The 26,944-nt window shown below is 36.5% G+C and overlaps 2 protein-coding genes across 2 annotated transcripts; one reads left to right on the top strand and one right to left on the bottom strand.

The window, feature by feature from the left end:
* The first annotated feature begins 519 nt into the window (after nucleotides 1-519).
* Nucleotides 520-10,712, top strand: LOC142340777 (uncharacterized). Its single transcript, XM_075391483.1, has 5 exons — nucleotides 520-765; nucleotides 4,160-4,349; nucleotides 4,689-4,906; nucleotides 7,560-7,787; nucleotides 10,441-10,712. Exons 1-5 carry the CDS (start codon nucleotides 664-666, stop codon nucleotides 10,624-10,626), a joined length of 924 nt encoding a protein of 307 aa, XP_075247598.1. The 5' UTR covers nucleotides 520-663; the 3' UTR covers nucleotides 10,627-10,712.
* Nucleotides 10,713-12,971: 2,259 nt separating this feature from the next.
* LOC142340775 (uncharacterized) lies at nucleotides 12,972-20,459 on the bottom strand. The gene is made up of 4 exons (XM_075391480.1): nucleotides 20,392-20,459; nucleotides 16,240-16,331; nucleotides 14,076-14,126; nucleotides 12,972-13,441 (listed from the first exon to the last, which is right to left on the bottom strand). The coding sequence occupies exons 1-4, from the start codon at nucleotides 20,457-20,459 to the stop codon at nucleotides 13,149-13,151; spliced, it is 504 nt and encodes a 167-aa protein (XP_075247595.1). The 3' UTR covers nucleotides 12,972-13,148.
* Between the last annotated feature and the right edge of the window lie 6,485 nt (nucleotides 20,460-26,944).

The raw sequence follows: 26,944 nt of genomic DNA on the forward strand, positions 1-26,944 counted from the left end.
TCACGCTCATTATGGTCTGGACTTATTGCTTTTCGGTCTGGGAACTCAGCCTGGGTGTTGTCGTCATTGCAATGTTTCAGTTTGGCTTTGTTTCCTCTTGACTTCGATTTATGCGTAAAGCCATTTGTTTTAATTCAAAGAAGGAGCTTTTGTGTTACCTCTGCTAGTTTAAAGGAGACAAGTATGGGCATTGGACCCACGAGGCATATCAGACAACGATACGTCCAGACCGAAATGAACACATCAAGTGGGCGTCATGCGTTCAAAAGCGCAAGTTCTGAAAAACATGGAACGCACGAAGGTCATAACATAGAGACATTAAAATCGAGAGTTCGTCTTTCGCAATAAAGATTACACAAAAAGCCCGCCCTCACCCTTGACCCCCCTCACCCCCGCCCTCCACTCTGCCCAGTTCATTGTGATGGCATGATGGGTTTTTTTTGTCCTAGTTGCCGCACTTAGCGGGGTTTTGTAATTGAAAGCAGCCCCCGAGATATTTCGTGGAACGTAGAGTTTTCAGAACAGCGTAGCAAAACGACGCAGCGTAAAATTTTGCGCGGGACAAAAACAAAGATAGAATCGGACAAAATTAACTCTTGCTTTGTGAAAGAGAATCCACAAGCATAGCAACCAAGAAAACTCATAAATTTTCGAGACACTACAATGGCTACCATGTCCAGAAACTTCCCTTTTATTGATGAAGACTTAGAGGATTATGATTTGGCTCCGCTTGCAGAACCAGAAGATATTTCACCAGAAAGCTCCAGGAAACGTTTCTTTTGTCGGATCTATTCTGTTTTGCCCCCCCCCCCCGCCATATTTTTTACGCCCCCAGGTGCACGTCCTGTTTTTTACATAGTAACATGCTATCGTGCTATGTAACAACATATAGTTGTAAATGGGGGCGTAAAAAGCACTGGGGGCGGGGGGGCAAACAGAAGAGATCCCTTTTACCTGTATAGATCTTTATAAAATAGACATTCACACAAGTACTGGTTCATACCCCCACTTGCGAATTATGTGATGTCATATAGCACACTATACTATCTAAAGAGTGCCAGGGGTAAAAGTTATTATCGCACACTAAAGTGGAGTGGGAGACCAAAAAGGATGATAGCAAAAATCGGATCTTTGTCATTACCTAGTGAATCATTATGTAAAAATACGGCACGTACGTCCGGGAGGTGCAAATGATATGCTACCACTACGCTGGGTGAGGGGGGGGGGGGCAATGGAAATGATCCCAAAAATCACAACTTACACAAATTGGACTTTTATTATAGCTCAAACCCCGAAATCCTCCCCACCCCCACGCCCAGCGCAAACTTTATAAAGTACAACCCCCTCTTCAATTTCCGCTAATATTCCATAAGAAGGACTAATTTTGCAACGACGGGAAAAGTCTATAATGGGGATGAACCACGCTCCCTTCTTTTATAATGATGTTTTCCTATTTCAGACTCCCCGAAAAATAGGGGCCACGCCATTATGTTAATTTGCGTTAATGGGGGGTGTATTTGTTCTCCACCAGCGCTGCTACCTTTCCTCTGTTCACTCATGCCTTAATTCTTATTTGAATCGCTCGTCTTTACGTAAAAGTTAAGTAACTCTGCTTGAAGGGACTGCGAACTTCTGGCATTTATTCGAAAGCTTCAGCCAGAATTTCGAAGTGACTTCTACAGAGTCCTGTAATCTTGCTCAAAGCACGCAATTTACAAGCCCGAAATTGAAAAAAAATTATGGAGGTCAGCTTTTGGCTATGTAAATAGGAACTTCCGGAATTTTAAGTTCGTACACTGTAGACTTTTTGCAAATTAAAATTTTCAATTGCGTGTTTTAAAGCACGTTATTTGTATCAAATTGGCAATAGTGGGATGGAAAGCAAACTAAAACTCACATGATAGGCTTCCGTGAATAATTTCTGGATTTGCGAAAAGACCATCCTCGATATATTTTGGGTATAAAAATATTTTGGCTACGCTTTTAAGACTTTTCGACGACTTTGTGAGGAAATAAAGTTATTGTCCTCAAGTCCGGCTCAAAAAAAAATTATGTCCTGAACTTTGAATCGATTCTTACAAAATGTTCGCCACGATAGACTGTACTGTTCCCTGAAATGTCTCTACATAATCAGACTCAATTGCAGTTTTTTTCAAATTGGAACAATTTTGACAAAGTTTGATGAACGCATGGTTGATTTAGCACTCTTATTAGAGTTAAAGAGTTGCAAAATGCAGAGAGAAGAAAAAGTTTTAACCAACGTTTTGATTCCTTGTGGACACGTTTAACAATATAATTGTTGAGCATTGGTAAAGTTTGATAGGAATCACGCTTTAATAACTGAAGTAAAGACTTTCCCTCTCAAACAATATGTTCATTTTTATTTTTATCAAGCAAGGTCTGCACATCAATGCAGAAAAGTCCGGATAAAATTAGTGAACGCACAAATAATGCATAAAATTTTTAAGTTAACACTTACGTGCTTGAAGAGTTTAGAGAAGAGTTTAGAGGTCGGAAGCGGAGGTCGGAGGCGGAGGTCGAAGGCAGAGGTCGGAGGCGGAGGTCGGAGGAGCCGCAATTCAAGGAGCCGCAATTCAAGGAGCCGCAATTCAAATAGCCGCAATTAAAATTAATCAAATGCATGAGACAAACTCAAAAAGTATAACTCAAAAGCATAGTTATAATCATATAGTTATAATCATAGTTTCAGAGCCTATTAAACGAAATCTTACGCAGAACAAGTTCTTCAACTTGATATAAATTCATGTATATTGAAAACGCATGTATTTTTAATTACGATCAAAACAGATAGCGAGAGAGAGAGAGAGAGAGAGAGAGCGAGCGAGAGAGAGAGAGAGAGAGAGAGAGAGAGAGACGCGAGATAATTGGCTCTTGAGCAAATAGAAGCGCGAAAGAGCGGATAATTATGTACGCTATGCGCATATCAAAACCAGGAGGCATTTTAATATGGCCATAACCAGGGCAGACAGAATTTGTTTATGTCCAGACCGCAAACCGAACTAACAAATTCATGTTCAGACGAAAGTCAGTTGATGACTCATCTTGTCTTACTAAAATCATACTAAACAGTGAAATCTCGGACCTGAACATAGTAATGGCCCGCCTAAAAACCATTATGATTTTTTTTCTGGTCCAGTACTGAATCTCTCTGACGATGCGCTCCGGGAACGCAATGATTCTTTTGAACGCACAAAAGTGTGGTGAACGCACAAATGACTGGTGAGCGCACAAAAATGTGTACATTAATACCAAGTCTACACGTACTCGACTTTGAACGCAAGAAACTCTGATCCTGTAGGTTTTGTTGTCTGGGACGGTTTCGCTTCAGACATGTTCCGTCTGGGACAGTCTGGGCATGCCCGTTTTCGGTCTGGCACCTCGGCTTGGGTAATTACTCCATCTGATTGTTACATTCATTGTTTTCCTTTTGTGCAAAAATAATCTTGAAATTGCGGCGTTTCTTTCTCAGAGGTAAAATAGGATTTGAACGCTCCTATTTGTCTGTTAACTGGTATTTTTAGGCTGGTCGAGGAAAAACTGGGCTAAAACTTTCTAAACAAGTTCTTTTGTTCAAAGTTTTTACGGAATAGGACAATCTGTTCCATTTTTGAACGCTTTTCAGGATCAAAAACTTGTGACTCCACTTTTTTTTGTTCTCTTTTTATAATAATTCGATTTGTTCTCTTGTTTTGTCAAGCTTTTAGGTGACCAGTAAACATTTTGAAATCTTCGGATTTTCCTCAGTGTCTGATATCTGTTTGGAGCTTTATTACGCTAACTTTCGAGATAAACAATTCGGCTGGCAAGGTACGATCTTTTATGAGAACATCAGTAGATTTTTTGTCAAATATGTTTTTATTCCCCAGTTGATTTGCTTATTTATGTGTATTTTATAGGAGCTGACTCTATGTCAGGTATTTGTCTTCTGTTTCTTCTAATAATATTCCAATTTTTTTTCAATTTCAGTGATCTGAGACTGGGGAGCATAAATTACTGAGGGGAGGGGGTGGGGGTGGCACAACCAGAACCGATCCAAGTAAAAAACTACTTCGCATTTTACTCTCGGATACAGTTGCAACTCAAAATAAAAAGGGTTGCAACAAACGCAGATAAAAGAAAGAAACCTTAACTGGCCCATAGCGAGCTTCCAGATGCCAACTTCACAGCAGCTGACCAGAATTTTCAAACTCAATTTCGCGCCAAACAAGGTAATACGAGCTTCTACGGCACTTACCCCGGGACTCCAACACCACATCGTTGGCAATCCCCTTGCCATAAACAGAGTCCGGGTTTTGTGAACCCGACTCCGACAACCAACAAAGCTAATCAAGGGAATTTTTTCCTTTTTCGATTCATAACGCAATCGGCGGAATGCAATCTTCTTTGATTCTTTGATTCATAATTTAACGCTATTTGCTGGCACCGATAATTTTTAGCCGCTAGAATCAGCCGAAACAAATGATCTCTCATTAATGTCATGCAGCAAATACCAGCCCATTGGTGCGCCGGTACTTTGTTCACATGCTTCTGAAGTCAATCGGTTTTTTTTTTTTTGGGGGGGGGGGGGGTCTTGGGTGAGGTTTCAGAACTCAATTTGGTTTGGCCCTAGGATAATTAAAGTAAAGAGTAAATCAAAATCACAAAGATTAAGGAAAAAGATCCAAATAAAGAATACCAAACAACCAAGAGAGGTTCATCTTCAAATAAAGTACCCCTTCTGAGACGATTGCGCAACTTGGCTCCTCGTAAGGAGGGTAACTACAAATCAACCCCAATCTACGACAACTCAGCGGCTAGAACTGCCGAGGGAATTGACCTGAGCAAAATAGTCGATTACAGAAAGCAACATAGAGAGGCTCTGTTTAGAAAGGATTATGCTGTGAAGGTATTAACAATTTGGATCTTCTAAGTTTTTGCCCTCCCCCAGTACGTTATTCCCTCCCCCGTTACAGAAGACATGCCATTTCATAATAAATCATTATGTAAAATTATGGCACGTGCGTCTGGGGCTGGAAAAAATATGCACCCACTAGGGGGGGGGGGGGGGGCTCAAACGGAAAAGATACAATAATTCTATTACAAATTGGCAAGAAACGTTTTTTTTGTAAACTCCGAGCACTTCTAACATTTAGAGCTTTCAAGAATCGAAAATAAGCTATTATTTTTGATATCTCGCTTAATTATGCTACATTTGCACTAAATCGCCGATGAGCAACCTAGAGATAAATAATTCAAAATCCTGCAAAAATTTTGCAAGCAATTTTGCCAGGGAAAAACGACTACTTGACCTTTTACCTTGCAAGATGTTAGGATCTATATCTTTTATTTTCCATCAATTTCAGATGTGAAACTACTACGCGGAACAAATTTCAAGTCTTGATCAGTACTTCTCCAATGAAATACACGTATTGAATTGACAAATCAGTACTGACTAATCTCAAGTCTGAAGACTTGTGAAAACATGTCAAGACTTGCTCAAGACTTGTCAAGTCTAAGATTAGGCAAGACTTGGTTACTGCGCAGTTAGGCAAAATAGAGTTTTAAAAAGAAATCATTTTAAATTAATGTTTTTCGAAATTAGAAAAAAAATGTTTAAAAAAATTTTACGAGCAATTTGCTAATAGGGCCAAACTATTTCTGAATTGAGCATACACCAACTTCAAATGTACGATATATTCAATCCAAAAATCAAATCTTGTTTCAATGGGAGAAGAAAAGTGGCTATAACTGGTATTTTTGGGCTATCAAAATTTTTCTTCATTCTCTATTGAGCGAACTTTGTGGAAGTGCTCGTGTTGTCTTGTGCTTCTTTGAAAAATTTTTTAGGCATTTTTAATCCATTTTAAACGAGATTTTACCAACCAATCTCAGCCAACCACCCTCGTCAACTAATTTATTCGAGATAGAGAAGTAACTTTATTTTTTTAATTCACAACGAATTAAACAATCAAAACGGACAGAATAGAAATACATTTTAACAAAATACGTGTTCGGTATATTATAAAAGTATAATCACATGCATGCCTCTGACTCATTATCAAGGGAATCCTAAGAGTAAGGGTTCGTTTTAATAAGGCTCTACAAAGTAACAGGAGCAAGGCGCGTCCATGTGACTTGTGATCGCCATAATTAGCGCAAAATTTTTTTTGAATCACTTGACAACCTCTTTTTGTTCAAATGTGGCAATTTTGAAAAAATATATAATTAAGATATCATTACAGCAGTTGAGTCATTTTTTGTCAAAATTGTCGTTGCTTGTTTAGTATGCTTAATTTGACAGGTTTTGATTATTGACAGCTACCAGTGGACATAATCGTTATTAGTTTTCAGCAGCTTTCTTTATCTTCTAGTTCAATTGATTTTGTTGCCAGAGTTGACACCACTTGTGATATAACAACTCGATTTTTGTTTAATTTGAACGTAAGAAAATCACTGAAATCGAGACAGATGTGTTTGAATTGAGACAGATCAGAACATTGAGAGCCGGCCTTTTCTTTTTTTTCCGTTGTCGTCAGTGCTGCTTGCTTTTCAAAAGTAACAAACCGTCGTTTTTTTAGATTCAATATATAAATCAAAGAACCTTTTTTCTGTACTCATCTATATTATGATGATATTATTGAAACGGCCTAATTGTGAAGTAATAATTATCAAACGTCAATATATGTTCTACACTTTGCAAACAACGTTTAAACAAAATTTTGAATTCGATCTATGTTAGGGGGTCTAAGCAGGCGCAACTGAGGTAAAAAAGTACCAGCACTAGGCTCTAACACAAATCTTTTGCTTGCAATCCTATTGTTCTAACCACTACACCAACTGGTCTTAAACTCTTGCAAATGGGCATTTCTTATAACCCATTTTCACGATTTGCCTCGTTCCTCAAGGAATCCATTCTGAATCCAAATATTACGTTGAACATGTAGAGCTTCTTGAACAAGTAGAGCTTCTTGAACAAGTAGAGCTTCTTGTTAAGCTATTTTAAGCGCCTACCTTATTCACACTTTTAATTGGGTTTTTCACTCTCAACCTTCTTACATTCAATTAGTTTGGGCAGCAAGCACGACAAAGGGTTTTAAAAAATATTTTCCTCGCTTGAATTGAATTTGCTGCAGAAAAAAAACAGTCTTTACTAAGTAATTTCTTAGGTTTCAAAACTGACCGGTTTTTATGTTTTAAAAGAATGACATAGAAGAAACCAAACATTCCGAACTCTTCTTGTGGTTGGAATGGAACAAACCGAAAATTTTCCTACGCCTTTTTGGTTTTTGGACTGACCTATCGAGTTCAGTTTTCGGAACTAGATCAAATCCTAAAAACACTTTTGATCAAATGCAGATCCTTCTCACAGCCTTTCCATCAAAATATCTCTCACTTTTTTTTTACCATTTCTCTTCTACCTTAACTTACAACAATCAGTAATTTGTAAGATTATTTAAAATCATGTCCAAATTCGAAACTTTAAATGATCTTGTCAAGATGTTCAAAATATTTTTTGTCGGTGCTCCACTTACCATTGAGAAGCCCGTCAAGTTTTTTAGTGCAATATTTATGAGAGGGACTTTGAGACTCACTGGGCCAACATTGAAAGAAATCTGAGAAACGAGCTGGATTATTTGAACCGCAAATCAGCGCGTCAAGAGGCAGCAGTCCAAGCACTCACGGCTATATCGGACGAAGAGCTGGCCCGTTATGAGCGGTTTCAGGAACGACTTGATAACTTGCAGCAACAGGCGCTGATGTCTTCCGATTCCGATCCTAGAATTGAGGTAAATTTTCAATTCCAAGATTTTAGTTAAAAACTGCTCTTCGATAACAGTTTTATAAATTTTCAATTACAGCTATTGCAAATCAGCATTAGTTTTATAAGCAGCGTTTGAAACGTTTTAAATCGGAGATTTTTCTCAATATGTCCAGCTGAAATCAGAAGCACCCATTACAACTCTCAGTCATGCTCATGAAATAAGGGCAGACAAATGGGTAGTTTTATAGTGTAATTTTTTAAATACTTTTTTAAGATTCACTGAGTTTTTTGTAGTTAAAAATGGAAATTTGACAGCCGTCTCTTTTAATTCTTATTGGATAATTAGACGACTGCGCAAAAAGTCTTCAAATTTTTTTTTATTTTTGCAAAAAAATGTTTGCAATTTTTGTCCAGGGAATGTCCTGCTGGCTTGCACATTTTTGAGACTCCGAGTTTGAAATGGGGAAAACTGGTGACAACAGGGGGGCGCATTAACACTTCTTTTATAAAATATCTGTAGCGAAATTTTAAAGGTATTTGTGAAGATAGGCATCTCGAAGGCCATAAATGCCAGTATATTCTCCTTTTTGACATTAGACTCTTTTGCCATATTTGGCTTTCTTTTCTGCAGTACAGGTAGTTTTTCTGGAGTTCAGGTTTTCCACTTTAAATCTCTGCAGAGATTGAATTGATCTCTCAGTTTTGTCCCTGGATGTTTTGTCACTGTTTTTGAGATATTGGTGAAAAGATCTGGGCAAAAAAAAACCCAGCATCAATTTTTAAAAAATGAGGAAAAATTCTCTCTAATTAGAAAATTCTATTGATTTTTTTTCGAAAGCAGAAGTTTCTCTATAGCGTCAAAAAAACTGTTCGTTTCAAATGACAGATTTATCTCTTTATTTATAGCAAACAATTTGGAGGCCTTCTTTCTAATTATTAACTTTTCTGGATTAATAGAAAATTCGAACAAAAAGAACATTTTGCTTTACCGCGTACGCATTTATGCCATTTGTTTTATCAAGTGAAATGAGAGTCATATTGACAATAGTTTAAATGTTGTTTTAACATAATAGTTAACATTTTTTATTTTTTAAATGATACCTATGTTTTTAGGAGAATGAAATCGATCTGTCTAACCTGTGCAATAGTTTTTCAGTTAAAAAAGATTATAAAACTATTCTTGAGTCGCAATTTGGTTGTTTTCCTCATTCCCTTTATGCTGAATTGACTTAACTTATGAGCCAGTACTTTGCGCAAATATGTTTTTCAGTACCCTTGTTTAAACTGCATAATTAGTTGTTATAATATTTTATTGAGGTTGCTCAAACAAAAAAAATTTTCAGAAATTTTTTATCAACAGATCATATCGATTGCAGTACGTTCAGCTCAATTAATGCAATATTTCAAGAGGATCTTTAATTGCTCTCGAACGAAGTTTGTTGCAAGAATAATAGTACTGTGGTCTTTAATAATGCGATTTTTTGCTCGACCAATTTTTCGTCTGAGCCATTTGACTTTTCCTCCTCAAAAATGGGATAAACAGGTAACGCCAGTGGACGATATGTTCTCTTACAGCTTTTCAGCTCATTAGTCATCAAGTAAGCGATTCACAGAAACTGTTTTGGAGACGTATACTTATGTCGTGAAGAACGGTTCTTAGGGTTTGACCGCCCCCCATACACCCCACCTCACCCAATTCACACATCAGCCCCCCTCACTTCACCCCCCCCCCATCCGTACACCTGCAGATAGTTACCTGCAGATCCGTACACCTGTAGGGACGTGGATTCCTGCAGCCAAAGACCACCCCCACTGCGCTGACCTAACACCATGCCCCTTCATTAAAACCAAAGCTAGTCGCACAAACTGTAGATAGCTAGTAACAAAGCCAACTGCTCGCCGATCAGTTATGTTGATAATCCAATAAAACAGCACAATTTTTGTTTGAAGGACGTAAGCTCAATCAAAATGTCAAGGCAGTGTGTTAAAGCATCCGCTCACAAATGTGATTGTTTTCTTGCAATGAATATTGTTTTTGTTGCATAAAATGTTTCTACTAATGATATCTCTGATCCAATTTCATGGTTTTGTTCCAGAGCCGAACTAAGCCAGAAAATGTGACATATGATTTTGTAAACATCAACTTTCATTTCTGAGTTCTGATGGGCTATGCATATTGGAAGCCGTTTTTAATGGAAGCGTTTTTCTGTAGAAAATCCAACAGTTTCAAAAGTAAAAATGTTATTTTTTTGTCTAATCTGTCCAATGTTAGTTTTGATTATGTGTTCTTAAATTCAGCTGAGAAATTCTTAAATTCTCGAAGTCACTTTTGTCTACAATTCAAAATAAATTATTATCTTGAAATGTGCATGTTTTTCAATGTCAGAATTGAAACTTAAGTTTTCTTGAAAAGATCAGTCTTTTTGTCTGGCTATCTAAAGGCAGAAAAACAACTATATAAAAACGATACAATGAAGATTTCGAGGCGCAATTTCATAATTATGCATTTGTTGTTTCTTGTCGCTGTATTCTTTCTGTCAAATTTTGCAGGAAAACGTTACGAAATACGGTTTGGGTATTATTTTTACGTTGTTAGTATTTTTAAGAAAAATGTTTTGCTATTGCCATCCCAATGCATAGATTACCTGAGACCTCTACCTGGTAGAAGTTCATTTCAGTCGGAGATAGTGACCTTGTCGAAGTACATGACGAAGACGAAGCAGTTAATAAAACAGTTTTCTCGCGAAGCTGTTGAGGCGCTGACAATTAACCAGAACATAATTGCTCGATACAGACTGGTTGAAAAGGCTCTGGAAGGTAGACAGGGCTGGTTCTACACTGAACACGGGCAATGCATGTTCTGATCAGGGAACAATATAAGAAACTAAAACGAGCTGAATTGAATGCAATAAAGCATATATTTCCCAAATTTACGCTTTTGAAACCCTCAGCAATTTTCTATAAACACGGAATCAGGAGTAAACACGCACGCACAAACACGCACACGCGCACACACGTACACACACACTCCCGCGCACGTATACAAATGTACAGACCACGCATGTGCGCACACACCGACTTATTAATATATGCTACTAGGGCATCGTACACAAGTAAAGTGATCCAATACTAAGTGTTCAACGCAAATATTTTAGAATTCATAACCCTATTTGAGAAGACGGAACAAAAACAATAAAAGTTTGTAAGAAATCTTCGGTATCTTTTGTTTCAAAGGTTAGAAAGCTTCGGTATGTTCGGTTTGCTCCGTATTGAGGGTTTTGAGCGTAAGAGAAATTCGGTATCATCGTTTTTGGACGCAGGAGAGATTCGGTATTTTCGGTTTTAGAAGATTCGGTATGTTCGGTATTTAAACGTAAGCGATCATTGGTATGTTTGGTTTTTTGACGTAAGAAATTGTCGGTTTTTTCCATTAAGAACTTTGATTTTTCTGCATATAATGTATTCAGACGTTATGATACGGTTGTTTGCCAAACATTCATCTCAAAAAGAAATTCTGAAAGAATGTGCCAATTCATTGAAAACTCTTTTTTGAGCTCATTCACAAAAAAAATGAACGAGTATATGTTTCTTGAGTTTTTTTTTAAATTCAAAATTGTATTATACTTTGTGAACATTGATAAGAATTCTGTTGATTAATTCGCATTCACTGAATTTTTACAAACAACTTCTAGTTTGCAAGCAAAATGTTTGACGGTTGTTTGCGTTTCAAAACGTCCAATGCCAATAATTTCTTTGTTCCGTCTGCTGGGCTAATCCGTGTGCATGTTTGAAAAAACCCGGTGTTTCTCTAAACAATACCAAATCTATTTTAAGTTTGAAAACGACTATATCTATTCTCTCTTCTAGTCCAAAAACCGAAAATTTCTCAACTAAGGAAGCTTTTAGGTGACTTACTACCGAACAGGAGACAGCAGCGCCAAATCTTTATGAAATCAACCCGAGTCGAGATTTTTCTGCCGAAAATGTAAAAATTGCAGTAAGGAACGGTTCTACCCCTAAAAATTGCGGTGATTTTGGCGGTAACTGGGACCTTCTTGTAGCTATATTACTTGAGCAATGATTCATTTGAAATCCATTTAAATAAATCAATGAAAAGTGACATCTCAGGTGTCATTTTCGATGGAAAGCCATACCATCTATCGTAAGTGTATTTACATTCTACTGAAGTTTAACCGAACTTGGTTCGGTTGTTTGCTAGTGCTCTGTATAGTATTAATCAACAATTCATACTCTCCAGAAATGTGAAATAAATTTTCCGAATATCAAGCATAGCAATGAAAAGGCGTTCCACTGAATCGTTGGTATCTGTACAAAGTCTCGTCTACCGCGCAAGAAAAAAAACTCAGTTTTGAGAACTGGATTCAGCGATGGTGCGTTACTTGTTTTCACTTCAGCTAATATGTGAAAGCTTTTGCTGACCCGAACTACCCCAGTCGAGACCAAACGTTTGTCTTTTGAGATCTCGCATGATTCTAACAAAAAATTTACCTTGCAATTACAAAAACCTAACAACGGAGTCCGAGACTCGAACCTTCAGCCTCATGCACAATTCTGCAATCTTTTACCAGTGCATCGCTATTTCTGCAAGACATGCAAGTTTTTATCTCCCTCACCCTATCAGTTCCCTTCACTCCTATTATCCAGCCAACAACCCTCACATTTAACATCATTCATTGGGAATACTGGATACACTTTGAAAACATTAGAAATGAAATTACATAAACTCACTGCTAGATTATGCAATTTTACTGCATTCACCGCATTTACATTTTCTCTTACAAATCTTCTTTCTGAACTTCTTTCTAGTGATGTAATTTCACAGCCAAAATTTAGCTGTCAAATTACATCTAATTTCATTATAGTTCATCATTATTCTTATTTTACATAATTCCACAGTTTTTGCTGCTAATCTTGGACATTTTTGCAACTATAAGCTGGTGAATTGAGCAAACTCCTAGATTGGGTTAGTACTCTGTTCAGTTGGAGTAATTCATGTTCTTTTCGTACCTTTTTCGGTCGAGCGTGTTTTTTTCACAGGTCGAAATCAAATATAGAGGAATGACAAAAATATGGCTAACTTTGCCAGTTCGGGGATATTCCGACTCGGTTCAAGAGAAAAGAGATATCTTAATTGGATTTCCCGGTTCCCAACGAATTCTTCTCTGTTGTTTTTCCCTTAAAAACGATAAAATAGTACAATAATTTAATTGAAAGCAGTTTTGGACAATTTTCATTGCTTTAACCGCAGTTTATTGTTTTTTTTATACACGAGTAATTTATTCACCTTCTCAACTATACAAACATATTGAAAGTTTCCAAAATAGTTGACTGTAAGTTCATCTGAGCTGACCTCTTGATCTCTTCTTCATGCGATCATCGGGTTAACTGTGTACACATCGGCGGTGTGCCGTGGGATACCAGCGATGAACACCCACTGGACCCGGCCGGCACAGTATATCTGGATGACGATCTCATTGGCATCCGGGTTGATGATGTTGAACCACTCCCCCTCCAAGAAATGCTCCCATGGCTGGCATCCCTGCATCCTCAACTGGTCTCCAACCAGGTTCGCATGGAGTAGGGAATCTTCCATCTCTTCATACGAAGAATGAATAGATTCAGGGTCCACTTTCATCCACTCCCCCGGCAGAAGAGGGGCTGAAAATTGTCAACAATTAATTGGCGTAAAAAAAGTCAGTGTCTTTCAAAAAGCAAAACATAACGGCCGGGTTGGTTCTGTTTGACTAGTTGGAACTGTCTGAAAACGAGCAAGGTATAGAAGAGCACCCGGGTCGAATGCCCCCCCCCCCCCTGGTGTCCCCTCATTTTGTTGTAAGAGGTGTCAAAAATGTTCGATAAGCTAAAACTTTTTGATGAGATTTAGGAGCATCTGGGTCAGACTAAAATTCCCAACAAAAACTCCATTACTTTTAATTTTTACTTACAGCCCTAGCCAGAAAAAAATGCACAAAAAAACGATCAACTCATTATCGACAACGCTATAAATCATAGATAGAAAATCTTAGATCAGAGATAGAAGAAATTGACCACAGTTCTTTTTACCTTTGAATTCTATAGGTGGAGCCATTTGCAATCAAATTGATAGTGCATTTGTTAGGCTCGGATGCAATGAAAAAATTGAAAATTGTCTCAATAAATGAAAGTGGATATAAGGTTCTCTGTTTCTCATCAGTGTGGGTGTGTAACAATAACCCGCGCATCATGGCATATAATGAATAAATGGGATGATTAATGGCATTCTGATGACAATATCTTTATTGGGATTACTCACTTCCTCTGTATCCGAGTGACACTCCAAAGAGAGCAAAGGACAAACACACGACTGAAACAAAAACAGAAGTTACACGAATGCGGTCATTATTATCTAACAACCCGGGCCGAGGATTTTCCCCAAAAATAACGGGGAAAAGATTGTAAAATTTAAAAAATACGCCCCTGTTTCTCCGTTTAATTAAGCGTGGAAGAGTTTTTAACAGTCCACTCTAGATTACACTCTTGCAACGAGTGTAAAACGAATGGAGAAAAGAGCGTAAATTCAGTGTAGTTTTTAAAAAATATATACTCTTATAATAATTTCTTCGGTAAAAAAGAGTGGAATACGCATTACACTCTAATCCACGCTAATTAGGGGTGGATTAAGGGTGAGAACTCGGCCCGGGAAGCGGTTTTTATCGCAATCCAGAAGTTTCAAACGCTGAGTAACTTCGAGAAGGTCATAAAAACCATGTGGTAATGTTTTAATCTGTTTTAAATGTCGTAACTCTAGTTACGACTACAACAGTTGCATAATTTCTATTACACGGCAGTTGATTTCACCATCGTTTTCCGCCGCCTTTTCCTCGCCACTCTTCGCCTAGTCTCCATATGGTAACTATTAGTAGAAAAGAGAGACAGTGTCACTCATCGCCAAGTAATGCAACCGTGATCGTGGCAACACTGGTTGATTAAATTTATTAAACTTTCTAAATTTTTGAAAGATTTTTCAAAATTGGTGTGAAGAGCTCCTCTTCGGTAGCCAGCCCACCTGAATGACTATTTGGCTAGAACTTTTTGATGTCTAATCCATACTCAAAACTCGATCATCAATTCTCGATTTCGACTCGATCATGGCTCCGGCGTTTGTTCGAATGTTGCTTCAATTGTCGATTAGTCAACTACCTACTCGTTCCTGGGTAACTATAACGTATTATTTTCACTTTTAGAGTTTTCGGATTTAAAAATTTTTCTCAACTATTGGAAATGTCTCATTTTTTGGAAACTGTCATGTCTTCTTTGCTATTTCACTCTACGTGTACAAAATGATAGGTAATTTTTCATTAAAATTTTTTGCTGGAGCTGTTTTCATTTTCTCATCGTCAAGAGCACATATTGAACTGAAAATATACACGAAAATAGCCTATATTTTAAAAATTTATCTATGAAAAAAGTTTCAAAGAAAATTTGGGATTCTCGCTATGCAGTTTTTACATGATTGAGATGCGGAACGATTTTAATTCAGCATCTCGTACGTGATTTTTTTTCGATAAATTTCATGAGAATCATATACGGCCCTGGTTCAATCGAGTTGGATATCGGTTAACGCTAGATTCAGATTACAGTTCCAAAATTTAGCTAATGACATCTGATTGATGGGTGAATAAGATAATGATAGTTTCAAATAAAAATCAGATTCAGAATCAATTTAATTTTGTGACATCTTTATCCACACAACAATAGAGTTGTCAGACAAATTTTTATATTGATTTTTGAAACATATTTTGTGCCCATACTCAGGTTGAGGTGCCAGGTGGAAGTGACCTCTGATCAGATCAAAGTTAAACGCACACGGTGTTTCCAGACCAAAATTACGAGGTTCGGGATTTGGTTTGAGTGCACAATAGTTTGATCAGAGGTCACTTCGGTCTAGTGATAGTGTGATCAGAAGTAGAGGTCACTTCCAAATATGGTAATGGTCTTATCATAGGTGATTTCTGTCTTGGATGGTCTGATCAGAGGAGGATTCAAGCGCTTATTAGTCTGATCAGGGATGATTTCGAGCGTAACTGGGTCTGATCAGTGGACTCTTTGGTCTGGGATGGTCTGATCAGAGGTTACTTTCGTCTGGCATGGTCGGATTAGAGGTCACTTCCGGATGGCGCCTCAACCTGGGAATTCCTAAGTTTCATGCCATAAATCATACACATTATTACGCAAAAAAATTAGAATGCTAATTCAGCTGATAATGTTTCATAATTGTGGATAAAGTAAAATCATGCTAAATTCAGAATACAATTGTAATTGAAAAATCAGACTGGGCATTGTTATTTACTGACGCGAACAGAGAATGGGAAAGCGGGAAACAGTCTAAGAGAAGTTCGGAATTGACAGTGTTTCAGTACTGAAACACCCTGAGTGGTTACTCCGGGAGTATGTATGTAATGTATATTGTTACTCACCAACTGATACCATTTTGTCGTCTCTTCTTTTCTTGTTGATAATTGTTCTTTTCACAAATAAATTGTGTTCCTCTTCGTACTTTTTAAGTTTTCTTAAATTTGGCACATTGCTCCGACTATATTCGCATATGAAAAGTTAAGCTCTTCTATTTTTGACCATTGGTAATTTTTTTTAATTACAGGTTGATGAATGTAAACTACTGTAAAAACCCGACCATAAATTGTTGTTAGAAATATTGGAAACATCAATCTCCATCTGAGACTTTGTTCCTGATTATAACTATCAATAGTTCCAGTAGATTGCTTAGGTGGATTGCTTAGGTTTGAACAATATGGTTCATCTTTTGGTGTTTCAAAGTCAATTTGCAGGTCAAAAAATGAAAGTGCTCGCTCTGCAAAATGGAAGTGGACGAAAGAAGTTCTGTTCTTTTATTTCAAGAAAACCCATTGGAAACAAAAGCAACCTAATTACATTTTTACATTGAAAGAAAATGAATCTGAACAATTAATTTTATGTTTATATGAAATTTTACCGAAGTAATCACTTAAGCTAGAATTTCTTAAGCTAGAATTAAAAACTTATTGTAATCTCATATTCGTGGAGTGTAAAACATAAAGCTAATCAGGATTGCTCAATTTTTGAATGGAGAATCATTGTTGAATTTCTATTGGACTACAATATTTCAAACTAGTTTCAATCTATTAAGTAGTTTTCTGACAGGGACGCTCTGTAATGTGCGATTGCGCATTATGTTCCAACCCGGCTCGTCCAAATTTTGAACATAATTGTCTACTTAATTAAGGAAGAGAAAAAACTCAAACATACCCAAATTGTTTGACAACAAAAGGTAAATAATGATTATCCAAGAAAAATAGCAGCAAGTAAAAACTAAACAAAACAAATCTGCGTTTATTTCTCTTCAAAGCAGATGAGACTCGGTAACAAACCAACAGAAAAATATCAAAAGGGCAAAGTTTCAAATATAATTTGATATTTTCCAAAACAATTATTTTTATCCTCAATAAAACCAATAGCTTTAAATTGAAATTTTTGGGCTAAAATCTTTATACATCCATAAGAAGTCATTGGGACAACTCATCATCATGAACATGTCATACGACAAAAAACAGTTGCAACAAAAATAACCAAAACTCGAATATTAACCGAAACCTTGGAAAAAACGGTGTCAAGTCCGTGAAAACTATAAGTTGATCACTAATAAAATCATATATAGTCAATTGCTCTGTTTATCTTAACCAATGGAAACCGTCATTATTGACATGACAAAAAAACGACTAAAACTCTAAGAGGGCAGATATCCTGATGTCACATTTTTCAAATAAAAACTCGAAGTATCAGAGCCAAAATTTCTTAAATAAAATAAAACAAACGCTATTAAGATTAATTTATTCTCTAGAAAGAAGATGCATGCTGTGCTTAGTGCGACTATGCTACAGAATGGCGGTAGTAAGTTTAAAAAAATACAAAATTAGGTTTTCAATGATTTTTCCTAAACCAAGTAGTTTCAAACGTCATAATAACCATAACAACAATAACAACCATAGTTAACTAAAAGAATTATTTTGTAACACTTTAGAAAGCCAGTTTAACATTTTTTGTAGGGATTAGGTGTCCAGACTACAAAGTAACAACGAATGCAGATAGATCTCGAAGAAGAGAATGTTACGGAAACTTAGTGTTGAAGCCACTAAAAACATAAGTTATCTACTGAAAAGTTTGATAGTATTCATTTGAGTCACAAATGAATTTTAATTTGGAGAGACTGTGCAAAGAGACAAAAAGATACAAAAAAGAACCACCATCAAAAACCACAGTAAAAAGCTCATAATCTATAAATATATATGAAAACATTTAGAATCAACGCCAAAAAAACATCAGTTTTTTTTTACCTGAAATGGGGTGAGATGTTTCAAGGATGATGGTCAAAAAGAAAAACAAAAAGAGGCAAAACTCAAAAGTGTCCTTCAAAGCGATTTTTATATAGTCATTAAAACGATTAGTTATCCACTGATATCATTCAAAATTCAATTTATTTGTTCAAAAGAAGACCTTTAGACATGTCAATATCCAAAATATCTGATACGACCACAAAAATGATATTTAGTAAATAAAACACAGTAAATAAAGTAAAAAATTCCCATAGTCTTTGCATAAAAACCAGAAAACGGTTCATCGTTGTTAAAAGCACGTGCGTTTTATTAAAGCATTATATAGACTCAACTGGCGTTTCTTTTAAAGCCATCGGGACCTGCTATTATTGTGATCAATTGAAAAGGCAACAGAAATTAGCAACTTTACTTTGAAAAGTCGAAAAATCACAGAACACTTTCAGCGGAATCTGAGGAATTGCTAAACTTTTTAGGCAATTACTCAATAATTTTAAGGTCTATTTTTGAAAATTTTGAAAAAAATGGCTAACGAAGCATATTTGGTGCCATTTTTGGTAAAACAGTGGTGCATTTTCAAAAACTAACAAGAATTTGAGATAAAGTGGTAAGACCAAACAAATTGGCAACCATCCTCCATGTTTGTAGGCAAAACCATTAGAGTTTTGTGTCAACAGTTTAAACAACTCTCAGTTTTACTGACGAAAAATTTGAACAAAATTTCTGAAAAGCGTATAAAAGAATTGGAAGGTTCACGAAATTTTTAGAAAAAAAAATGAAATGAAAACTTTTCAATTATATATGGTTTGCTCTACGGGTTTTCTAACGATACCATTCGCAACTCTGTAGAATGAAGATGTTGATCGTCCATAATCAGCTGAAATGAACACCCCTTTTGAGCATATAGTTCCTTCCTCACTAAGGTGGTTCGGAACATAAACAATAAATTCTAAATCGCCGAGCTCTTTTTTCAGTTCAATTGTGCTTTGATAATTTTTTGATCAAATCCTTTTTATCAATCGAACAGTTTCGTCAACGGAACAGAAGTGAGCGAATATAATAATTTCATCAATTTGATTTGTATCGCTACAGAAGTAAACTCACCAAAACTTCTCAGAAGAAACTGAGTTGTTGATCTAACTTTAATATAATTTGATTGATCCTCTAAAGAAATTTTTTTTCGCCAAATGATAATTTAAGTCTGATAAGCTTTTCTTCACATTTGAACGTCGTAAGACTTTAGATTTTCTTGGCCATCTGTAAACATTTTTATTTTCACTTATCCACAGTTCAATGTCATATATGTCAAACAAATGACTCTGCTTCCTACTGTTGAAAAATTGTCGACAAAACGAAAAAAAACAGAAACTCTGAAGAATAATGGCTCTCAAGAAAACTTTTATTTACGAGTTTGCTCGTCAATAAACGTTTCATAAATTAGGGAATCAAGTTTTAGGCTAAGCGAAAAGAGCCTTTCGAGCATTTTTTATGTAAAATTTTTCCTTCAGTTAGGGAAAAGAATAGCTCTCGTTGTCAAACTGAGTTAAAAAGTTCATGCACTTTTGGTCACTTTTGTTGAAAATTAATTTTTTTTCTTTTTTTTATCATGATGAACAGCGACGTTAGTCGAGAAAATGTTACCATGTATTATCACTGTTGTGAGAAAATGAGCAAAATTAATCGATTTTCAGGGTAATATAGATTTAAGAATAATGTTGGAGCGCCCGTACGAGAGGCGTTGAAACGCCAGAAACGCCATATAAAATTGCAAAGCACCAGTATAAGAGAGCTAGGATAGTCAGGGCTTTTAATTTGGTTTTTCATTAATTCATTTTTTTCAACGACTGAAAACAAATATTGCATCTGTAATAAATCAATTTTTTGTTTCTGTTAAGAGAAATTAAGTCACCCCCCCCCCCCCACTAGTCATAGTGAGTAGAATATTTAGAAGAACGCTGTTGAGAAGGGCTAATATATCCGTAAAAACAGAACAAATAACTCGGAAAAAATAACAAATTTAAGAGACTTTTCCTTAAAGGCAGAAACAAAATTGTTGATTAAAAAGCTCTGACAAAAAGTTAGTTTTTTTGTGCAAACTGTTTAAATACTATACACTGTTCAAATCTTTTGCGTAAATTTATTGCTGGGTTTGAATTTTTACACTCAGTAGAAAATTTTTTAAGTGTGTATAATCATGTTCAGTAACTGCTGTGTGAATAGTCGAAGCAATAGCTAATGAATTACTGACTGTTTTCCACACTGTTTTGAAATTTAATGAATGCGATTTGGAGAACAAAAAACTTTTTAGTCATTGTGTCGACCGGACAAAGGTTACAATTGAGTTGAAATTGGGTTGCTACAATTTAGTTGTACTTGGCAATGAATACAATTGGTTACAATGTGTTATAATGATTAACTTTCAAATTGGTCAATTAATTTTAGATCCGAAATATAACTCTGATCTGTTTAAAAACCACCTGTTTAGGTATAATAATTGAAGTTTGCTCGTATAATAACCAGTTAAAATGACGATATTTTTCAGTTTTCTGGGTATTAAATCTATAATCAATTTCAACTTGACAGTGACGTAATTGCTGGTGAGAAGAGCATATGGTTAGGTGATTGTATTGTCCAATATTTATTCCACAGAGGTTTCATTAACTAAAATGGCATTCTAAATGGACCAAAGCACGAAAGCATCCACAATCAAGCGGCCCCTGAGTCGTATAACAACGTAATTTACCTGGAAATGAAACTGAAATGCGGTTCTCAAAGTTCTCTTTATAGAGACTGTAATCCGTTTTCAGTGGTGCCATGGAACTTTGTAACTGATTCTACTCACTTCCAGGTCAAGATTTCAGCCCCGTTTCAGCTCATTTTATTGTAAGAAATGTGCTGAATATGCTAAAATTATTTAGGAAAGGCTCTGAAGCCATAATAAATTGCGCTGAAACTTTCGGATTGTACTGGAACTTTGAAATTTAAGCGCATGATCACCATTTAAGTTTCATGTAAAAAGCAGCTTTGGTTAACTTCAGCTTATTATTATGTTATGTTTTTGCCCTGAAACTAGCTAAATCATTTTTTATTTGAAACCCGCATATATGCGCTGAAATTAGGTAAGAAATGCGCTGAACTATCAGCGTATTTCTTTTTATAAATTCAGTGCATTTCAGCACTTTTCAGCGCATTTCTAGCAAAACAGTTTTTCAGTTCAAACTAAATAATCAGACTTTAATGGCACAGGGGATTTGGTGACGACTAACAAACAGTACAGCAGGGGTCGAGTCTCAGGCAACGCGAGCAAAATAGCTGAACTTTTTGAAGAGTCAGTGCATTTCTTACATAAGTTCAGCGCATTTATAAGGCGCTGAATTTTCAAAAAATCAGAGCATTTAGCCCCTTTACATGATTTTAGAAAAGTATATCGAACAAGTTTATAATTTATACCATGATTTTGCTAAGAAAGTTGTCAAAAAAGGAGTGATTGACGAGAGATAAAGTTGCCTGATTCACACGGCAAAGATTGGTTGTTTGATCCTCTGCCTCCCCGGTGCAACGATTCCTACTAATCTCACTAGGATTCCTGATTATCTTACTAAAACCCGCTTTTCCGTAATTTCCTGCTCGGAAAAAAACTTTCACCCGCTTTTCCGTAATTTCCGGCTCGGAAAAAACTTTTACCCGCTTTTCCGCAATTTCCTGCTCGGAAAAAAACTTTCGCCTGCTTTTCTCGCAAATCCTAGTAGGAAATCTTACAATTTCTTTTTTTCCTGAATTTCCTGGTAGGAAAGTTTTCTCGCTTGTTTTCCTTCGTTTTCTAATAGGATATGGGATATTTCCGAGTCGGAATTTTACTTCAACCAAGATAAAACTTGTAAACACTAAAAAAAAGTTCAGGTAACTAGAAGTTCAGGTAAATTTCAGGTGTAAAAGCACCTGAAATACAACTGAACTGTATTTCAGGTAAATTTTCACCTGAACAAGTTCAGGTGTGGTTACCACCTTTTTTGTATTCAGCAGTGAAACAACAAAAATTTAACAAAACCGCAGTGGTTTTAAAGTGGATCAACTTGAATCCAACCTCTGTTTCTTGTATATTAAATCAAAAATTAGTTTTCCTGCTTAAAATAGATCTCTGTAGAACTGGATTACACAAAAACAGAAACGGTAACGACATATGGTCCTCATTTAGCTTTCATTTCTTTAAAGTCTTTTAGATCAGATTGATATTCCTTTTAATTCAAACTACTTCCAGTTTCCAACATTAGCGCTGCTTCAAAACCCTGTTCGTCGAAGTGAAGTTAGTCTTCAGATTTTAGGTACATGTTTCCGAAAAAGGGCTCTCTACAAATTTTAAAGGACAAAACAAACATTTATGAAACTATTTCCGGCGTCTATTAAGTTTCGCAAAGTAACGGTTAAGTTTAATATAAAGGTCTCCCACTCTTCAGCCTTACTCTTGTTTCTAGATTCAACACGTAATTTGGGAACCATTAGGGGATTCTCAAGTTAATTTCAATACTGAGGTTTCAAACAAACGGATTAAAGAAACTTTAATTTTTTAAAATCATACTAACAGGAAACGCAGTGGGTTTAAAGTGGATCAACTTGAATCCAACCTCTGTTTCTTATATATTAAATCAAAAATTAGTTTTCCTGCTTAAAATAGATCTCTGTAGAACTGGATTACACACAAACAGAAACGGTAACGACATATGGTCCTCATTTAGCTTTCATTTCTTTAAAGTCTTTTAGATCAGATTGATATTCCTTTTAATTCAAACTACTTCCAGTTTCCAACATTAGCGCTGCTTCAAAACCCTGTTCGTCGAAGTGAAGTTAGTCTTCAAATTTTAGGTACATGTTTCCGAAAAAGGGCTCTCTACAAATTTTAAAGGACAAAACAAACATTTATGAAACTATTTCCGGCGTTTATTAAGTTTCGCAAAGTAACGGTTAAGTTTAATATAAAGGTCTCCCACTCTTCAGCCTTACTCATGTTTCTAGATTCAACACGTAATTTGGGAACCATTAGGGGATTCTCAGGTTAATTTCAATACTGAGGTTTCAAACAAACGGTTAAAGAAACTTTAATTTTTTAAAATCATACTAACAGGAAACGCAGTGGTTTTAAAGTGGATCAACTTGAATCCAACCTCTGTTTCTTATATATTAAATCAAAAATTAGTTTTCCTGCATAAAATAGATCTCTGTAGAACTGGATTACACAAAAACAGAAACGGTAACGACATATGGTCCTCATTCAGCTTCCATTTCTTTAAAGTCTTTCAGAATCAGATTGATTTTCTTTTTAATTCAAACTAATACCATTTTCCTACATGAGCACTGCTTCAAAAACCCAGTCCTTCGAAAACTGGAATTTGTTTGTTATTTTAGGTACATGTTTCAGAAACAGGGCACTGCACAAATTATAGAAGACAAAACAAACATTCATGAAACTCTTTCCTGCCGTTTATTAAGTTTCGCAAAGTTTCGGTTAAGTTTAATATAAACGTTTCCCACACTTTAGCCCTACTAATAATTCTGGATCGAACAAGTAATTTAGGAGCCATTGGGGATTCTGAAGTGAATATCAATGATGAAGTTTCAGAAAAAACGGTTTAAAGGACTTTAATTTCTTCAAATGATAACAACAGGAAACGCAGTGGTTTTAAAGTGGACCAACTTGATTGCAATCTCTCTTCCTTATGTATTAAATCAAAAACTATTCTTTCTGCATAAAATAGATCTCTGGAAAACTGAATTACACTAAAAAAGAAGCAGTAATGACGTAGGGTCCTCATGTAGCTTCCATTTTTTTAAAGTCTTTCAGATTCAGATTGATAGAGGTACAGTTAGTTGTTTTGTTGATAAGTAGGCAAGTGCTTTGCAGAATTCTACCAACATGAGCTCATTGTGTTGGTATTGTAATCGTCGGGCACTTCTGATAATTTTTTAACCCTAATTCGGCTGGGTAAAAAAAAGTTATGGATTGGTAAAATTGTAAAAAAGTCAACATTTTAGGTGAGATTGGAGTCCCCAAAAATGGATACCCCAAAATACCTTAGTTTCCCTACATATATTAGTTCGTTGGATTCCGCTGATAGCGGTGAGTATCTCCATTTGTATTTTTTATGTGGTTTTATTGAGTTGAGTGGGTCAATTTTTGCTCTGTAAGCGAGGAACCTCGATTATCGACAATTTTAGGCTATTTCGGCGGCGACATAGTTGGAATTTTTTGTGTCAAGAATAAGTATTGTAGTGTTTTGGATTGCTCAGTAGATGAGGAGTATCCCCAAGTACACATTGTACTATTTTTTTTACAAGTTTTGATGGTTTATTTTAGCGAAACTTGAAACTTGGTAATCAAAATAGGTCATTTGACCAAATGAATGAGTCAAGTGGTGTTTTCTTGCGATTGAACAAGTTTTTGGGCGTGCTTTTTATGTTTTCTGAGCAGTATTTAGGTTCCTGAAGCTATTTGTATCAATTAATGGGGTTAACTCAACAATTTTTTTTTTCACGATTTCATCAAATTTCTGTGGATGTTGTTTTATGTCAAAATACACAAAACGTCAAAACCTTCATGGTGAGGTGGGAAATTTTTTCCCACCTCCTCATGAAGGTTTTACGTGACCCAGAACGTCGAAGTGGACCAGAATCACACCCACAAATACGCCGGCAACTCTGTTTCACGTTGTTTTACGTCAGTTCCGGAGATTTCGGGCTTCGGTTTTAGCCCAAAAAATGGGGTACAAGTCAGTATTTTGTTAATATCTGCTAAAGTACTGGACCAAATTAAACGGGAGTGGTCGCATTTTGTCGGCACTGAACCCCTCTTGCTTGCAGTATTTGGTTGGTTTCTCAAATCGGTCGCATCAGAAAGTTAATAATGTTTAAAGTTGAAAAAAGTCGAATTTTTGGGCTATTCTGGGTGACCCAAATTCAGGTACAACAAAACAGCTGATTTGCGGAATAAGTGTTAGTGTTTTAGAATCCTCAGTTAATGGGGAGTATCCCCATATATATTTTCCATAGCGTTTTACGGAATGTTGATAGTCAAATTTGGCTCTGGAGTCACGTCACCTCGCTTTTTTGGTCATTTGGTACCGTACCTACTTTTTGCTATAACTTCTTCTAGAGTGGACCGATTGTGCTCATTTTTTAATATGATGCGTATCTTAAGCAGTGCTACAAGCTGTACTAAGGGCGTTCGTTTTCGTTTCGCCGTTTTAGAGAAATTGGCCAGTAAACTTGCCCTCCGTTTTAGCCCCAGAAGCGAATGACACCACCTGGCACCAGTTTTGAAGCTTTGAATTTTGTTACTTCAGGTTACAAAATTAGTGTTCTGAATAGCCCGTCTAACGTAGATTCTGAATATGTATACTTTGTGTAGCGTTTTTGCAGGTTTAGATGGTCAATTTTGGCTCTGCAGCCAGAGGACCCTGGCTTTTTGGTGATTTGGTACGGTACCTTAACTTTGCAATAACTCGTTGTAGAGTGTATCGATTTTGATGATTTTTTTTGTTAGACCCAGCTTGAGATAAGCTTTGTTTTGATATAGGTCTCGTTCCGTTTCGTTCAGCCGTTTTCGAGAAATTGGCCAGGACAGGTGCCCCAATTTTGACCCGGTGAAGCAGGGTACCTGTACTTGGTACCCGTTTTGAACCTTTGAATTTTGTTACTTCAGGTTACAAAATTAGTGTTCTGAATAGCCCGTCTAACGTAGATTCTGAATATGTATACTTTGTGTAGCGTTTTCTGAGGTTTAAATGTCCAATTTTAGCTCTGAAGTCAGGTCACCTCGCTTTTTTGGCCATTTGGTACCGTACCTACTTTTTGCTATAACTTCTTCTAGAGTGGACCGATTGTGCTCATTTTTTAATATGATGCGTATCTTAAGCAGTGCTACAAACTGTACTAAGGGCGTTTTTTTTTGTTCAGCCGTTTTAGAGAACTTGGCCAGGGAACTTGACCCCATTTTGTCCCCAGAAGCGGATGACTGCCAGTTCTGCGGTCACTCTGAACTCTGAATTTCATAAATGCACGTGTAAAAATTAGTGATTTGAACAGCACGTAAAATGGGGATTGTCCCCATATATATTTTACAGGTTGTTATAATGAGTGGTTATTGGTTATAGTAGAGAAACAGGACCCGAAATGGGTCATTTTGGTCATTTGGTACGGTATCTTGATCTTGGAATATCTCCTCATAGAGTGAACCGATTTTTGATCTGTATTTTGATTTGAACTCAGCTTGAGCAATACTTGAATCCCTGTAAATGGCGTTTTGTTTCTTTCAGCCGTTATCGAGAAATTGGCCTCGACACATACGGTCATTTTGGCCTTTTAGTGACTGGTACGTTTCACGTTTCTACGTGTGAAATGTTGAAACTAATGACTTTAACTGCAGGAATAGGCTCGTTGAACTCCATTTGTAATGGGGAATCTCCCCATATATATTTTGTATAGGGTTTTCCGAGATCTAGGGGGTCAATTTTCACTCTGCAGGTGAACCCCCCCAACCCCCATGAATATATGCCCAAAATCATGAATTTTCATTGGGAAAATAGGAAAATTGATGTTTTGGGGTACCAGTATCAGCGCTGTAGTACCCATGTATTGTGGGTAACTTGTACTCCAATTTTTACCCATATTGGTTGAGGGGTTGATCTTCTCTCCTCTTATTACTTATGTATACTATTATTCTAAGGTGAGGGCGTTTCGCCCCATGGGGTGCACCTCCCCCCCTGTCCCGTTGAGACGCCGGTTAGTCGGCTCCCCCCCCACTTCT

This window comes from Convolutriloba macropyga, chromosome 6, assembly GCF_964194025.1.
Source record: "Convolutriloba macropyga chromosome 6, txConMacr16.3, whole genome shotgun sequence".
NCBI lineage: Eukaryota > Metazoa > Xenacoelomorpha > Acoela > Convolutidae > Convolutriloba > Convolutriloba macropyga.